We start from the raw sequence: 19,181 nt of genomic DNA, 5'->3' as shown, positions 1-19,181 counted from the left end.
AAATAGAATAATTATCCTTTCCTTTAAAAACTTCATAGCTTATACTCTTACAACAACCAACCAAAAACCTAGATAAATCTGCATCATGAAAATAAAGTTTTGAAACAATGTCACTCTATTTAATAGGAAAATTCTTTTAATAAATATTATTAATTCAATTTGTGACTGGGAAACATTTTTGACCATGATCTTATAAAAAATGTGATATGTTCAGACATATATGTGATATATTATATAGACATATATGTATATACACATATGTATACATATATAGAAATAAAAGCATTTCAAAGTAATTATTTTTCAGGGTATATGACACATTTTTTATATTATTTCATACTATTGTTTGGGGGGGGTTGGTGGTACTGGGGGGGTAGAACCCAGGGGCTTTCTACCTCCAGGCTATACTGCCAGACATATTTTATACTTTATTTGGAAGCAGGGACTCACTAAGTTGCTGAGAGCCTCACTAAGTAGCTGAGGTTGTCCTCGAACCTGTGTGATCCTCCTGTCTCAGCCTCCCAAGTGCTGGGAGTACAAGTGTGCGCCACCACACCTGGCATACTGTTCATTTTTAAATTTACTAATTTTGGATGGGTGTGGTGGCACATGCTTGTAATCCCTACTCTTGGGAGATGGAGACAGGAGCTTGGGAGTCAGAGACAGGAAGATCGCACAGGTTCAAAGCCAGCCTCTCTGGTTTAAGAGACCCTGTTTCCAAATAAAATATAAAATAGATCTGGGAGTATAGCCCAGAGACAGAAGGGTTCCATCCCCAGTACCACACACACACACACACACACAAAAAAAAAAAAAAACCTGCTAATTTTGACTCATTTAATTGAGACCCAGATGGCATTGTTGAAAACATGAACTGATAAGACCAGGGTTGGACTCTGGGTTCTGTTATTTTTTTAGCTGTATGATCTTGAGGAAATTTCTTAAGCTCTCGTGCCATTAGTAAAATGACACTAACAACACATCTACCTCCTCAGGCAATTCTACAGGAGAAATGAGTTAAAGAACCTAGCTTAAACAGTGGCTGGCACATAGTAAACACTATAAAAATATTAGTTTTTTAAATGACTGTTTTCACAACCCACTAAAGTGTATTAGCTTGAAGTTTGAAAAACTACGTTTTGGATGACTATGGCTAATATCTAACATCATGTGCCAGCCTCCTTACCATCTAGTACACACAAAATTAGTAAATTAAACTTTGTCAGAGGCAAATTCAGTAAAAACTTTTTTGTGTTTTGAAAAAAGGATGAAATAGCTCCATTTAAAAATAAACTCGAATATATTCTTTTAAAATGTAATTGTATATCTTTTGGGAAAACAAGGTATGATCTTTTGAAAATCCATCTATAAAAGAAAAATTCTCCTGAGATGATGTTTTATTCATTGGCTCAGTGCCTTGCATTTAATATATTCTTTAATATTATTTGTTTAAAGTGAATGGAAGCCTTAACAGAAGAGTTTTCAAGGAGACCAAGGTATTTCTATAGATAATAAATTAATAATTTTATAATTTACAAATAATTTTGTATTCCTTTATGTCTTTTAAATCTGTAACCCGAGATGTGTTACATAGCATGCTAAGCTGATAAATAAAAGTGTAAGATTCTTGGAAGGTCAAGTGTATAGGATAGCTATTATAATTTGTAAAAACATATAACCCCAAACCACAATGGTTCAAGTGTAATATAATTTTAGTGATCGACCCATAGAACAGTCTTAGGTGTGCTTTGAGGTGTGGAATGCACATTATGTGCTCCATGCAGTCCTTCTGGGACTCCAGAGGATAATGGGTCTGTTATCTTCAGCCTTAGTTTCCACAGTCATTCTGATTATTACTAGTTTAGCTCCCTAAAGAGGGAAAGAGCTCTAGACAAAGAAAGAAACTATAGATGAGCAAATAAGTTGAACTAACTGAGGGAGATGAGAGGGAGAGAAGAGGGAAATTTCCTGATGTAGATGATGTACATTCTCAATCATTTCAAAGTCAATCACTAAGCCAAACATGAGGAGGGAAGGGGAAGGAATGGGGTGGGAATTGGATAAGGGCTAATTGAGTGATGTGTGCATGTATGCCTCTACCATCTTGTATGCCACTAAGATGTATGACTAAAATGCACCAATTAAAAATTTTTAAAAAGAGGGAAGAAGCATGGAGGCAAGGAGCAGAAATACACCTAAGGCCCATAACTTACCTGTCATCTTCAAAGCCACTAGTCACATGTGTTAGCTACTTACACTCAGCTGTAAGGAAGGATGGAATAAGTGGTCCATGCCTCTGCCCAGAAAGAAAAGTCAGAATAAAGTTTAATGAGTGCTAGCAGACTATGCCAAACATCTAAATTTGTATCTTAAAAATCCTTATTCAAGCCGGGTATGGTGGCGCACACTTATAATCCCAGTATTTGAGAGGCTGAGACAGGAGGATCATGGTTCGAGGACAACCTTGGCTATTTAATGAGGACCTTTGCAACTCAGTGAGGCCCTGTTTCAAATTAAAGAATAAAAATAGGGCTGGGGGTATAGCTCAGAGGTAGAATGCCCCTGGGTTCCATCCCCATTACCGCAAAATAAATAAATAAATAAATAAATAAATAAATAAATAAATAAATAATAAATAAATAAATTTCCTAGCACCATTTATTTCAATGTTTTCTAATTGCATTTTTTTTTATGGTACTGGGATTCCTGGAAACCCTTCTACCTCCGGGCTACACTCCTGGACCTATTTTTATACTTTTTAAGTTTGGGGACAGAGTCTCTTAAGCCAGCGTGCCTGGCTTCGAACCTGTGTGATCCTCCTGTCTCCGCCTCCCAAGTGTGGGGATTACAAGTGTGCGCCACCACGCCCAGTTTCTAAGTGCATTTGAAGAGGAATCCTATTTTGTCTCTCTTGGCACCTATTAATACCCTGTAGAAAAGAAGACACTTTGGAAAAAACTGTTGTTGGGAGACCATCAAATCCTATATTAAAAAGAAACAAGTTTTCAAAGGATAGTAAAGGAGGACTTTAACTTTTTTAAATTGCTAATTATAACACAATTGCAGAAAATCACAGGAAGCAAATCTATAGTTAAATAGTTGTGACAGTCACCTAGGGGTGTAACCTTCCCACTGCCCAAGACTAGTTTCACGGCTTCCTTGTAATTGTAACTTTACTTCCCTCAGAAGTAAGAGCTCAGTATTGATTTATACAATAAATTTTTTCATATATATGTTATATATAGATATACTAATATATAATATATATTATATCTATACATATTACACACACACATACACACACACACACATATATATATATATATACATATATATAATTCTACTCTGTCAAACAGTATAGGTTTGTTCCTCTTATCTTTAGATATTTCTTTAAATCATTTTTAATTTAGCTTCTCTTTTCATTTATTGCTAACACCACCCCTTCCTGGTCATTTATTTGTGAAGGAATATAAACTTCTGTCCTATGAAAATTTCCAGTCTGTCTTTTGTGAATTGCATCTCCATAGTAACGTTTAACATGTTCCTTTATCCTCAAATTTTCTGTCCGTTAGGACTTGGATACAAAGGCTTCCACAGCCCTTGGCAATACTCCTTCATGGAAGGTGTACTCTTTATCAGGAAATACATAGTGCATGGTTATTGCTTTGTGAGCTTATATGTCATTCATGTACAATGCTTAGATCCTTTGTCATCTAGGAAATATTAAATGGCACAGTTTCAATTTTATAATCTTTTCTTATTTATTAGAAGAAAATTTGCCCCAGCTCTTATTTAACAAATGACCCATTTTTATAGCAGTAAAAATGCTTCACCTTATATTTACTAGTATTTAAAATAAGTATTCTTAGCAGCCTTTACCACATTTGAAATTTTTGTGTCATTATGAAGTAATAGTTAAATAAATTTAATGTTTTTAAACTTTTTAGTTGTCATCTGCACTAGTGCTCAAACTGTTCTAGTTCTAATGTTTTATTTTTCATTTTTTATTTATTATTATTTTTATTTTTTATTGGTACATTGTATTTCTACATCATAATAAGATTTAAAAAAAAACTTGTGTAGACATACATACATGCATCGCCCAGTTAGCCCCTATCCAATCCCCACCTCATTCCCTCCCCATCCCGCCTTTCCATGCTTGGCTTAGTGGTTGACATCGATATGTTTAAGTACATTATGTGCTTTAGAGAATTTCCTTCTTCCCCTCTCCCATCCCCTCAGTTAGGTTGTCTTATTTGCTCCTCTATAGGATTTTCTTTTTCACCTGGGGTTCCTGCTATGACCCATTTCTCCATAGCTTTCACATATTAGGGAAAACATCCGATTCCTTAGTTTTTGTGACTGACTAATCTTGCTTAGCATAATGTCCTCCAGTTCTATTCATTTTCCTGTAATTGTGTTTTTTTTTTTTATGGCTGAGTAGAACTCCATTGTGTACATATCCCATAGTTTTGTAATCCATTCATCTGTTGATGGACATCTTGACTGGTTCCATAGTTTGGCAATGGTGAACTTTGCAGCTATGAACATGGATATGTATGCATTACTTTGGTAGTTTTGTTTGCTTTTTTTTGGGTAGATACCTAGAAGTGGTATTGCTGGGTAAAATGGTAAACTTGTTCCCATTCTTCTGAGGATTCTCCATACTGTTTTCAAAAGTGGTTGCACTACTTTTCAATCCCACCAACAATGTTTTAGAGTTCCCACTTTTCCACATAATTGCCAGCATTTGTGGTTGTGTTTTGAATGATTGCCATTCTAGGTGGAGTTAAATAAAATCTCAGGGTAGTTTTGATTTGCATCTCTTTGATTGCCAATGATGTTGAGCACTTTCTATGCATTTATTGGCCATTTGAATTTCTTCTTTCATGAAATATCTATTTAGTTCACTTACCCATTTTTAATTGGATTATTTGTTTTTTTTTGAGTGTTGAGTTTCTTGAGTTCTCTGTATATTCTAGATATTAGTCTTCTATTGGAGGAGTAGGTGGCAAAAATCTCCCATTCTGTTGGCTCTTGATTAAGGTTCTTGACAGTTTCCTTTACTGAACAGAAGCTCTTCAGTTTCATGCAATCCTATGTATTGATTCGCCTTTGGGATTGTTGTGCCTTTGGGTCTCGTTGAGAAAGTTTTTTATCTGTGCCTATGTGTTGCAGTGTTATACCTATGCCCTCTTCAATGATCTTCAAGGTCTCTGGTCTAATTTCCAAGTGTTTAAACCATCTTGAATTGACTCTCGTACAGGGTACAGAAGAAAAGCCCAGGAACAGATGGCTTCCCAACTGAATTTTATAAAACTTTTATAGAAGAGATAATCCCAATACTCCTCAATCTATTTCATGAAATAGAGAGAAACAAGACTCTCCCCAATAAATTCTGTGATGTCAACACCATATTAATACCAAAACCTAATAAAGACAGTTTGAGGAAAACAAACTACAGGCTTGTATTTTTGATGAACTTCAATGCAAAACTGCTAAACAAAATACTAGCAACAAGCATTCAAACCCACATCAAGAAAAAATCATGCATCATGACCAGGTAGGGTTCATACCAGGGATGCAAGTTAGTTCAATATACAAAAATCAATCCATATAATTCACCATATAAACAGAACCAAAGACAAAAATTACATTATCATTTCAATAGACACTGAAAAAGTCTTTGATAAAATCCAAAATTTTTATGATAAAAGTACTGCAGAGAATTGGAATATAAGGAATATACCTCAAAACCATAAAGTCAATCTACAATAAGCCCACAGCCAACATCAGATTAAATGGGGAAAAACTTCAGCCAACATCATATTAAATGGGGAAAAACTTCAAGAATTTTCCATAAAAACAGGAACAAGACAAGGATGTCCATTATTAACAGTTCTTTTCAATATAGTTCTTGAGACCCTAGCCAGAGCAATAAGGCAAGAAAAGGAAATCAAACGAGTACAAATAGGAAAAGAACTCAAACTTTCACTATTTGCAGATGACATGATACTATACCTAGAAGACCCAACAAACTCAACCAAAATCTTATACAACTGATCAACAAATTCAGCAAAGTATCTGGATACAAAATCAATCTTAAAAAATTAGGTTTTCTGTACACTGACCAAAAGAAATTCAGAAAACACTTCCACTCAGGATTTCCCACAAAAAATTAAATACTTAGGAATAAACTTAAGCAAGGAGGTAAAAGACCCTTATAAAATTATAAAATATTTGAAAAAAGAAATCAAAGATCTTAGAAGATGGAAAGATCTTCCATGTTCATTGATAGGCAAAATAAATATCATCAAAATGGCCGTACTTCCAAAAGTGATCTACAGATTCAATGTAATAGCCATTAAATCACCAAGATAATTCCTCACAGACATAGAAAAATCAGTCCTTAAATTCATTTGGAACAACAAAAAATCCAAAATAGCCAAAGTAGTTTTCAGTAACAAAAACCATGCAGGAAGAATCACAATACCTGACTTTAAACTATACTACAAAGCCACTGTAATAAAAATAGCATGGTACTGGCACAAAAACAGATACATAAACCAATGGAGCAGAATAGAAAACTCAGAAACAAAACCACACACTTATAGCAAATTGATTTTTTTTTTATTGGTGCACTGTATTCATACATCATAGTGGGATACAAAAAAACTTTTGTAGACATACATGCGCAAATTGATTTTTGACAAAGGGGCCAAAAACACACTGGAAGAAAGATTGTCTGTTCAACAAATGATGTTGGCAAACCTGGTTAACCATATGCAGAAAAATGGAAATAAATCCTACTATTTCTAGTGTTTTAAAATGTGCTGTATAGCAATGCATGCATCTGTGTGTTGATAGCAGCACAAATCGCAATAGTTGAATTATGTAATGAATCTAGGTGTTCATCGATGTATGAACAGATAAAAAATGTGGTATATATACAAACAATGGCATCTTACTTGGTCCTAAAGAGCAAAATTATGTCACTTGCAGGAAAGTGGATAGAATGAAAATGTTAAGTGACATCAGCAAGTGTCAGAAGGTCAAGGATTGTATGTTTTCTCTCATATGTGGAAGCTAGGCAGAAAATATAAAGCAAAAGGACTTTAGATAAAGGAAGAGAGAATAGGACAGTAAGGATGGGGATTGTGAGATGGATGAGCAAAAGGGGAAATGAGAACTGATAAAGGAAGTAGTTCAAATAATGCTATTTTCATAGATGAAGGCATCCTTCTAATCTCAATAAGTTTGGGTGGGATTAGGAGTGGTATGGGATTGGGAGAGAAACATCAATTACCTTGGACGTGTATGTCTACATCACTGTGAACCTCACTATGATGTATAATTAAAATACATGAATAAAAGTATAAATATTTAAACAAACACTCCGATAGTCTTGGCATTCTTGCTATGTTACATACAGGGTGTTTTAGGCTCATCTTGGACATTTCTTTTGTAAGACTTAGAATCAGCTATTTCTCTAAGTCCTCTGCCTTATTTTAGTGGAAATAGCTTCTCTGTGTCACAGTAAGAGTAAAGCTCATGTTACTGCGTTTCACTATTTCTAGAGCACTTTGGGTGGTGGAGCTTTTCAATAGATATTATTACTTCCTTTATTTAAATGGTGAAATAGAAAAGTGGGTTTGTTCTGATGTTTCTAGTTCAAATTCAGAATTATAGGAGTCCATTCATGATCTTTTCTTATTTCTCACTTCTTCCATACTAAAAACCAAGTTGAGCAAGGACACCAGAGGTCATAGAAATGAAATATATTATAATTACACATTTAGTTTATTCCACATTAACAGAAAACATATCCTCAAAGTATTAATGCCTACACTACTGCTAATGTAGATACTTTTTTAATAAGTTAACATTTTTAATGTAAACTCTCCTTGTTCTTGTATTTTATCTATATATTCAGAAAAGACAGCCTTTTATAAGTTCAACATGAGAAACTGGCTCATCCCAAGTCTGTACACTGATGTTATTGCAGCCATTTGAATGTATATAATTCAGGATCCAGTAAATTTCAAAGAAAATGATCATGGAAACAGTTATTAGTTTTATCAGTGGAGTTTATAATTGAAAGTCTGCTTTCCTGGATGTCATATTTATGGATCAAGTTTTTCTTTGTGTATCTTTACTATGTCCACACTTCTTTATAACATAAACTTTTTCTCTCAAAATATGATAATCTGACTTTATTGCCCTTATAAACCATCTGGTATTCTTTCCTGGATATTCAAAGAATTGCTCTTTATTCTTTAAAGCTCAGTAATTATTCTAGGATTTGTTTCAGTATTAGTGATTCTGATGTGCTCTTCCAAAAGGGAGTTTCAGGTTTTTGTTTTTTTTTTTTTTTGATTTATTGAAAGTTTCCTTGAATCATTTTTTATTAAATTCTGCACTCATGCTTTTGTTTTGTTTTCATGAAATCTTATTATATGCATGTGGCATCTGTTTTGCCTCATGTCTATCTGCCAGGTTTCTTAAAATCTGTTTACATTCTTTTTCAATGATTATTTCAATTTTTATTTCTCTGAAAAATTATTTATTGTGCTTCTTGTATTGTTCTAGTCTCATTTTTATTTCTGAAAATGTTTTTATTTCTAATGATTTACTTAATTTTTTCACCAAATTTCTGAGCTTTTCTAATTCTTACATTTGTATATTTTTCTGTCTTTTGTCACTTTCTAGATGATTTTAGCTCCTTTTGAAATACTAGTTTTCATCTATTTTGCATGCTTGTCTTTCTAGTACATTTCTTATCTACAGGATGTTATTCTTCCCTTATTCTTATTTACTTTTTAATAATCTTTTGTGAAATTTGAATTTTATCTCTTTATTTGCTTCTTGTTCTGTGAAGTCTTTTTGTGGACTTTTAGAAGGAGGTGTACCAAAATTAAAGCAGCTTAGTTTGTGAGTTTTTCTGGTTACTTTTTCTTTCTCCACCTTGCTTACTGGTCTTTCCTTTGCCTTCATTCCTTTTCCCTGTTTTGTTTGTTAGAAATTCTTGCCACCTGTTTCTCTTTGGTGAAGTGTTAGGGGAAGGGAGGAGAGAGGATTGTCCTAGCAGGAAGCTTTGGCTCATTAATGTTGAGAGTTTGTTTGATCTAACTGCATGAATACCAAGACATCTATGTGAATCTTCCGTACTCCTTTGCTTTTGTGCAAAATCCTCCAAGTTTTAACCTTAATTTAACACTTGGTCATCTGCCATTTGTCAGATGCCTTATTCTTCTGCTTTCTTTGATCAGATGCTATCACATAGGGTGTGTAAGTTCTGTCATTGGTCTCTACCTGTTCAAGTTTGGGATCTGTAGAGATGATGTCTTACTTAATTCTACTGAGTATCTTGTCTATTGCTACTGTTGTTTAAACTGCACTCTCCAGTTACACTGATATTTGCAAAGAATTATTTTGCATCTGCAACCATCTCCTCACATTCTGAGAAAAACATTTTAATCATGTGAAACATGACAAACAGTTTCTTAGATCCACATTGAATAACTAGGATTTAATTTCATTTAAAAAATTTCTTGGGGACTTCGGGAAGATGGAGACCAATGGAAGCAGCACATAACATTTCTGCTGACACGTGATCTCCACTGCCTTGGAAACAGCATTCTACAAAGCCAGAGTACCACCAGTAGAGGAATAATATGATAGGTACAAGGCTGAAGGAAAAGAAAGTTTAGAAGACTGATCAGAGAGCAGAAAAGAAACCCACCCACCTTGTGGCAGTTGCAGGCACCACAGTGGTGCCATTTTGCCTCACTGCACCCAACTTCACCTGACTCCAGAGACAAACAAGAAAACAGTGAAGGCTGAAGTGAGCAGCTGCAGATCATCTGAGTTGTAGGCCATCACTTCTTCCTGTGCTAACACCAGCTACATTTTCCCGTGTTGGTGGCTGAGCTTGCTGTGCCTTCCAGGGATCCAGAGCACCAACGTGGAAACCCGCTGCCTTGCTGCCACGGGCACCACAGGGGTGCCATCTTGCCTCACTGTACCCAACTCTAGGTACAAACAGGAGAGCAACCAGGGATCTGAAGTGGGCAGTTGCACATGATTGAAATTGTGGGTCATCCATTCCTCCTGCGCAAACATCAGCTACAATTTGCAGCCCTTGTGGCCGAGCTCACCACGCCCTCCAAAGATCCAGACTGCCACCCCAAAACATTGTTTTTCCCTTGTACATACCTACTCTATTCTTTCCATTGCTTTATTTTTTTTCTTTTTTTCTCTTTTCTGTGTCTTGTATTAAATCCACTTTGTAACACTATACTAAAAAATCTACATTTGATAGTATAATATCACTACATATTCCCTATCTTTAATCTCTACTCTATAGTACCTCACCAAACCCATTCTCTCATTCTATTTGATCCTATCTGTGGTTTTATTCTTACATTTACAACTTCATTTCCCTCCTCACTCAATCTTCACTATTGAATACAATTTATCCTTGGATATAACAGTGTACATCTAGAGACTGAGAGAAACCTATCAAAAGCAACAGATACAAACTTCTGAAATCATGAGAAGGAGGAATATAAAGGAAGCAATGAGCTCCCACAACACCAGAATAACAGAACCTGACAACACTGAATTGCAAGGATTTCCAGAAGGTCAAATCAGGAATGGAATTGTAGAGATAATAAAGGACTTCTGTAAAGAATTTAGAGACAGTCTGAGCCGGGCATGGTAGCGCACGCTTGTAATCCCCACACTTGGGAGGCATAGACAGGAGGATCACGCAGGTTCAAAGCCAGCCGTGCTGGTTTAAGAGACCGTTTCCAAATAAAAATATAAAAAAATAGGTCTGGGAGTATAGCCCAGAGGTAGAAGGGCTTCCAGGAACCCCAGTACCACATACACACACACACACAAAAAAAAAAGAACTTAGAGAGAGTCTGAAAGAAATAAAGGATACAATCATTGAAATGAAAACATCAATTCAAACTATAAACAATCAATTAGACCACATGGAGAATAGTATCTCTCCCCTAGAAGATGATCCCCCCCCAAAATGAATGCATAGTATATAACTTAGAAAAAGCAATTTGACGGCATGAATTGGACATTGAAGAAATATGGGCCCATTTTAAAAGAGCTAACCTAAAAATAATTGGCACAGAATAGGGAAAAGGTGAGACAAAGGTATCAACAATCATTTCAAAGAAGTAATATCAGAAAAATTTTCAAACATAAAGCAAGAGTCCAAAATCAATTTATGATCAAAGCGCTTCAAAGAATCAGAATAGAAGGAACATATCTCAATATCATAAAGGCAATCTACAATAGGCCCACAGCCAACATCATATTAAATGGGGAAAAACTTTGAGAATTTCCCATAAAAACAGGAATGAGACAAGGATGTCCATTATCACCACTTCTTTTCAATATAGTACTTGAGACTGTAGCCAGAGCAATAAGTCAAGAAAAGGAAATCAAAGAAGTCCATATAGGAAAAGAAGAACTTAAACTTTCACTATTTGCAAATGACATGATACTATACTTAGAAGACCCAACAAACTCAAACAAATCTTATAGAACTTATCAACAAATTCAGCAAAGTGTCTGCATAGAAAATCAAAAAATTGGAAACTTTTCTGTATGCTAAACATAAATCCACTGAAAACAAAATCCAGAAAATAATTCCTTTCAGAATGAGAGAAGATTTTTTCCAACTACTTCTCCAATAGAGGACTAATATCTAGAATATACAGAGAACTTAAGACACTCAACACTAAGAAAACAAATAACCCAATAAAAAATAACAAGTTAACTAAATAGACACTTCAAGAAGGAAGAAATTCAATTGGCCAATAAATGCATGAAAATATGTTCAACATCTTTGGCAATCAGAGAGATGCAAATCAAAACTACCCAGAGATTCCATCTAACTCCAACTAGAATGGCAGTCATTTAAAACACAAGCAACAACAAATGCTGATGAGGATATGGAGAAGTGGGAACTCTAAACCATTGTTGGTGGGATTGCAAATTAGTGCAACCACTTTGGAAAAGAGTATGGAGGATCCTCAGAAGAATGGGAATGAACTTACCATAGGATCCAGCAATACCCAAAAGAAAGGAAACCAAACTACCAAACTAATGCATGTGTATCTATGTTTAGCTGCACAATTTACTATTGCTAAACTATGAGACCAGCCAAGATGTTCATCAACAGATGTATGGATTACAAAACTATGAGATATGTACACAATAAAATTTTACTCAGCAATAAAGGAAAACACAATTATGCCATTTACAGGGAAATGGATGGAACTGGAAGATATTATACTAAGTGAGATTAGTCACAAAAGATAAGAATCAGATGTTTTTCCTAATATGTGAAAGCTAGGGAGAAAATGGATCATAGTAGGAATTCTAGATAAAGAAAGGTATACTATAGATGAGCAAATAAGGTGACCTGAGGGGATGGGAGGGGGAAGAGAGAAATTCTCTAATGCACATGATGTACTTTAACAAATATATCAATGTACTAAGCCAAATATGAGAAGTTGGAAGTGGGAGGAAAAGGGGTGAGAATTGGGTAAGGGCTAAATGGTAATGTGTGCATATATGTCTCCACTATCCATCTTGTATCCCATTAAGAAGTATGAATACAATGCACCAATAAAAAATAAACAAATAAATAATTAGAAATTTCTTAAAAAGCATGAAACACTTAAAAAGTTCTTATGAACTTTTTACTCCATTTTTCAAATAAAAAAAGAGTATGTATCCATGTTTTTCTTTAAGAAATCGGTAGAGAGAAATACCAGAGCTACTGACAGATTAATTGGCCAAATGAGGGAAAGTCCATCTCAGATGATAAACCCTGTTACAGAATAAAGGTGTTATGTTTTAATATCTGAGAGCTGGCAGGGCCAGTCCACCAGTCATGCTCATTTTCAGATGCGAAATTTGCACAGTGAATTAAATTTACAAGTGTCTGAATTTATCACAGGTTTTCTTAAACTATAATTATTAATGGTTCAGTGATAATGAAACATATGAAATTTTACTTCCTTACTTGAATTTATTTAAAATATCTGCCATCTTTTGAATGTGTAAACTAAAACTAGTTTTATAAGTTTTGTTGATTTTAATACATATTCTGAATAATGCCATCTAGATTTTATGAGACATGTATGAGAATTAGGAAAAAGAGTGTATTTTCATCTTTGGAAAACACTTATATTCAGGCAATGGGATCATAATCCAGGGTTTACCATTTATCTGCCAATAGCATTTTACTGAAATCCAGTTTGATTGCCCAGGAAAAACCAAGTTATTCCACATAGTAAACATTTATTGTTTGCTTATCCTGTGCCAAATGCAATATAAGATGTTATAATGAAAGGAAACCAAGATCCGGACTCTCCAAGTATCCCACAGTAAGGCATGCACACACATCAATACATGTACACGTGTAGCAAAAATGTTTGCTAGAGGAGGTGATGCTGTTTGTTAAGGGTCGGAGTAAGTGGATAAAGGTGCACAGATGGAACATCTGACTTTATTTGAGAGAACAAATATAAATATTCGGGTTAGGCAAAAGTACTTTTGCTAGGGATAACAAAAGGTTTGAAGGTGCAGTATCTGAGAAAAATTAAACTTTAAGGTAAATCACGATTTACAAAGGTAATTAATTAGAAACTAAAATAAAGGGACATATGTTCTAGAGTCTAATAGGTTCTTGTTGGTCACTTTCTTCACTAGCAAACTTTAACTGCATAATCTGTCTTTATAATGAAACTACTCCAAAATTGATAGCATTTTCCACCTCTGTATTAAGAAAATTGGCAATATGTCTTTATATATATATATATATATATATATATATATATATATATACATATACACACACATACACTGTAGAAGAGGAAATCTAGGTTTGTATTCGATGAGCTTTGATCCAATAATAAAAGCATCAATATATGACTTTTCTTCCTCAATTCCCCTATCCCCACACTTATGAACAATTCATTATTTTGTCAACTTCCTATAAATAGCTAATAGATTATAATGAGGAGAAACACTAGCACTGAACTTCCTGCAAAAAGCTATAATAAAGAAAAAAAGAGAGATCATAATCTAATAATTACTTGTCAGCAGTACTAGGACAATTTTTACAAAGTAGAGTGTGAAAATATCACCTAAGATGAGGTTGTCTTGTAGTAGTGGATGCCAGTCACCCACGCTCCCCTCTACAAATGTTACTGGGGACAAAGGGTTACTTAGAGAGTCAGTTACAGTGTTGGTTTTCAATTTAAAGAAAATCAATTTCTGGCAATTATAAAAAATACATGGTATGAATGTTGGATTAAGCCCAACAGGATATCTTACAGCAATTTTCAGCAATCTTAGAGAGAGAAAGACTGAGGAAGAAATTCTTAAATTTCATCAAATTACACCCCTGTCAACATTCTTCTTTCTCACATAAGTTTACATGGAGAACTAAGGTAGGACCCAAGTTCAAAATTACATAGTGCAGGTTTCCAATTTCAGAGCACTTCAGATTTGAGATCTTCAGATTAGAAACTCTCAGCCAGAAGAGTCTATGTAAATATTCTAAAATTTGAAAAACTCTGAAATCTAAAACACTTCAAGTCTCAAACCCTTAGAATAAGGGATGCTCAAAGTCTCAAACCCTTAGAATAAGGGATGCTCAATTTATAATTTTATTTGTATGTGTGTGTGCGTGTGTGTGGCGTGTGTGTCTTTTCAATTTGATAGCTCAGGATAGGAAGGCACCTATGTCCTTACACATCTTTACTTCTTTCAAACAATTATTTTCTAAGATAAATGCAGTACAGGAGTGATCACAGATATTTTCCAAAATACTGTAGTTTTCTTCTATTGACAAACCATTTAAGTTATTATTCCTTCTCAAGAGAACATACATCCAAATTAATTAGTAAAATAGTAATGAATTATTAAGGAGCATTTGGCATGGGATTTGTGTTCAGATAATTAAAAATAATTGCTCTGTCCTTCTTTATCATGTAGAAACAATTCGATACAAATAAATTTAAAATCATTTTACAAGTATTGACAGTGAATCCAGGTACTAAGTCACATGGTTAGTAAATGTGTTTCAGTGGACTAATTTGTGTGTATGTACTGGGAATTGAATCAAAGGTGTTCAACCTCGGGCCGGGCGTGGTGGCTCACCCTTGTAATCCCCGCGCTTGGGAGGCAGAGACAGGAGGATCGCGCAGGTTTGAAGCCAGCCGCGCTGGCGTAAGAGACCCTGTTTCAAAAATATAAAATAGGTCTGGGAGTGTAGCCCCAAGGTAGAAGGGCTTCCAGGAACCCCAGTACCACCAAAAAAAAAAAAAAAAAAAAAAAAAAGAAAGAAAAGAAAGGTGTTCAACCTCTGAGCTACATGTGGAGACATTTTTTTCAGTTTATTTTTTGTTCTGTTTTAAAATTGTGGCTGAGGCCCTCATTACATTGTTGAGGCTGTTCTTGAACTTGTGATCCTTCTGCCACACCCAGCTCAGTGGCCTAAATTTTGAAGAACAAAACAAAATGTATTATTTTTGCATATTTTAGTATAATTCAATATTACCAATTTGATTCATAGCCAAGATTCAATGTGCAGGTTGTGTTCTTATTAAAATTCCAGAAAAGATAAACAAATAAGAAAAATAAAACATACTAAAAATAGAAATGATGATCTTGATAATAATTTAAAGACTTATTTCCCCTACCTATAGACTTCTTTAGAATTTGCATGTCTAAAATATTTTATAATGATATTTATTGAAAAACAGCTATTGTATATTTTATATCATGATTTAAAGGAGGAGCAAAATAAGTAGAAGCCATGATCCACTATGCCCTAAAGAATTTAAAAAAAATAAAAAGGAAAGGAGCAGGTAAAAAAGAAGTGAAGAATGATAGTATAAGAATAGGTATAGCATATGGATATTTTCTGTAAACATATATATATATGTAATATATTACATATATACTATATTATATATATGAAATATATAATATATATATTATATATGTTTAGATATATGTTGGCATTGATTTCATAATTACTTCCCTATACTTCTTTGTTCTGGTATTTTACAAATGAATTTCTCATGAAAACATTCTGTATGATGATTTCTATTGGACTATACCATCTAAAGTCACAGGGACAATATCTTCCTTTTTCCCCCTTCATTTAAAATGCATTATTTTGTGGCTGACTATTTTAAAGTACAGAGTGAGCTTGTAATGATGAAAATAGTCTCTGTGTCCGTTATGCATGAGAAATAGAAATGCAGCCTTCATGATGATGCAGAAAGTGTTATCAGGTGAAAAACAAAAGCAACAATTTGCAATCAATCAATATATGTTTCTGTTTTCAGTATACTATGTGTAACTCCCTCTATAGTTTCTGCCCTGTAGTTGGTATACATAAAATGGTGTATAATTTATCAGCTAACCATGGGCCGCACTTTGCCTATTCTTTGATTTTCATAGTCATGTGACCCCCACACAATGCAAAGAAGAACTCGCCATCTGCTGAGGTCCTCGCTGAGCTCACGAACTTGTGCTGAAGACTCACAGGTGCGACCCTGTGTCCTTAATGAAAACTGCTTCCAGTTCCAGTACAACCTAACAGGTACAGTTGCAATCCATGGCTTGGATGTTTCCTCTGGACATGAACTAGTGGGAGAATGTTCATGTGTTTTTCTTCTTGGTATTATATACCAAGAGAGTAGAATGCATCAGTGCCTGTCTCCAAAGGCTGGGAATTTATTTCCAATGTCTTTTCAAAAAAAGAAATGCCAACTCTTGGCTTATAGATTCATCCAGGCCACCTGGAATGCTCTCAAGTACAAAATGCTTATAAAGATTTGGCAACATTTTAGAATGATATTGAATTTAGCCATTATAAACCAAAACAGCGAAAATAAATGGCAACGGCTAAATTACCACTGAGAGAAAAATGGAATCACACTGTCACAGAGTTTGGCTTTTATTGTTTCTAAAATTCAAGTCTGTGTTGTACTTTTTCTATAGGTCTCAACAAAGACGGATGAGGGTACTGACTGGTCAGGGATATGTGAGTGGCAGTGAGAATCACATCAGCCCAGTTATTCAGCTACCACTCAGATTTTTTCTTGGCACCAGAGTTGTGCTCAATATCTAAAACAAAAGACTGTTATTGTTACACCCATCTGCTACCTGCCATTCTTTGCAGTAGCAGCCATACAAACCTGCCACAGGATGCAGACCGATGTTAGGTTTTAGCATGAAAAAAATTTGACGACCACACTGCCACATTCCTACAGAGGCAAAGAAATCTATTTTTCTGAAAAAAATTCCCTGCTATGGTCACATTTGCACAAATGAGATTCTTTATGTAAAAAGCCTTGTAGTAAATTTTTTGAGGCTGTCTGGATGTTCTTAGGGTGAAAGATGGCCTGGGGTAATTGCTCTGTATAAATTTTTTTTGGAGATCCAGTGAAACTTGCTTCATTGTAGAATATATTTTTGAGGCTGGTTTTACTGTATATAAGTTTGCTATTCCTTTTAAAGTCTTAGGTCATTTACCAAATATAGAACATATTATCTTATAGAGATCCTTATTGATGTCATCAAGAATCTTTGTTTCTATTTATACCAATAGCAATAACAGATTTTTTAGAGTCAAATTAAGACGGGATCATTTATCCTAATTTCTCATTGCCTCGTTTGTAACATGACTGGCCCAAACTATAAAATCTTGCCTTGTGATAAATTAATTATCAAAATTAAGAGTTTCTGTTTGTCTTTCTCTCTTTCCTTCCTGAGGCATCTCTCTTGGCTATACTGTATCTACTATCCAAAATGGTTAGATGCCTGGATTTATTCTTTGGCAACATTTTCAAGTATACATCAAAGACTGATATCTTATTTTGTTCAGGCTGCTATAATAAATTGCCATAGCTGAGTGACTTATAAACAGTAGAAATTACAGCTCACAGTTCTAGAGGCTGGAGGTACAAGATCATGGTGCCAGCAGGTTTGATATCTGGGGAGGGCCCATTTCCATAGGTGGCTTCTTTGCTTTCTCTCAAAGGATGAAAGGGATGAACAGGTTCTCTAGAGCCTCTCTTACAACAAAAAACAAACAAACAAAAACAAAAAACTTAACCCATTCGTCTGACCTCAACGTCTAATCACCTCCCTAAGGTCCAATATTTTCTAATACTATCGGCTTGGGAGGCAAGATTTCAATATAAGAGTTTGGAGGACAGACACACACATTTAGCTCATAGTAATTGGCATTAGTTCTGGGATTTTTGTTTTTTAATATAGTTTTATTGGTGCATTGTAATTATACATCATAATGAGGTTCAGAGTAATAGGAATATACATGCACACAGTACTTGGTGTGTTTCATTCTGGATCCCATACCACTCCCTCCTCCTCCCTATACGTGTTATTAAGATTGATATTGATACTATTGTGTATGTACCTAGCATTATTTGAAATGTTTTTCATCAGTTTCTTTTTTATCTTCTTTCTCTTTTTTTCTTTTTTTCTTTTTTTTTTTTTTTGTTGCACTAGGGACTGCAGGGAAATTCTACCTCTGAGCTACATTTCCAGCCCTACTTTTTATTCTTTATTTTGAAACAGGGTCTCACTTAGTCACAGAAACCTCCCTAAGTAGCTGAGGATTGCCACGAACCTGGGATCCTCCTGTTTTAGCCTCCCAAGTACTGAGATTACAAGTGTGTGCCACTACAACCAGCTTTTCAAGTTTTTACCCCCCCTTCCCTAAGAGTCTTCCATCACTCCGTTGGAGTCCCTCCTCTTTTATCTGAAGTCCTTTTGTTGTCTAATCTCTCTTTAGCTTCCACGCATGAGAGAACACATACAACCATTTGCTTTTGGAGAGTGACTAATCTCATTTAGCATAATATTCTCTACTTTTATTCATTTTCTCACAAATGACATCATTTTGTTCTTTATAGCTGAGTAAAATTCCATTATGTGAATATACCACAATTTTGTTGATGGGCACCTAGCCTGATTCCATCATTTGGCTAATGTAAATTGTGCTGCTAGAAACACGGATATGCATGTATCACTGTAATATTCTGACTTCAGTTCCTTTAGAAATATACCCAGGGGTGGTATAACTGGAGCATATGGTGGTT

At 34.8% G+C, this 19,181-nt stretch overlaps 1 protein-coding gene across 1 annotated transcript in view; it reads left to right on the top strand.

Annotated features, from left to right (window-relative positions):
- The window catches only part of THSD7B (thrombospondin type 1 domain containing 7B), a gene marked incomplete at both ends in the record, with an annotated part of 783,939 nt that overhangs the window by 712,709 nt on the left and 52,049 nt on the right, over nucleotides 1-19,181 (top strand). Inside the window, one exon of the mRNA XM_080689965.1 lies at nucleotides 16,513-16,654. Within this exon, the coding sequence (XP_080546091.1) occupies nucleotides 16,513-16,654 (142 nt within the window). The remainder of the gene's footprint in view (nucleotides 1-16,512; nucleotides 16,655-19,181) is intronic.

This window comes from Muscardinus avellanarius (genome assembly GCF_963383645.1).
Source record: "Muscardinus avellanarius genome assembly, chromosome: 2".
Taxonomy (NCBI): Eukaryota; Metazoa; Chordata; class Mammalia; order Rodentia; family Gliridae; genus Muscardinus; species Muscardinus avellanarius.
The sequence above is the reverse complement of the archived record's forward strand: the minus strand, read 5'-3'. Positions and strand labels throughout refer to the sequence as shown.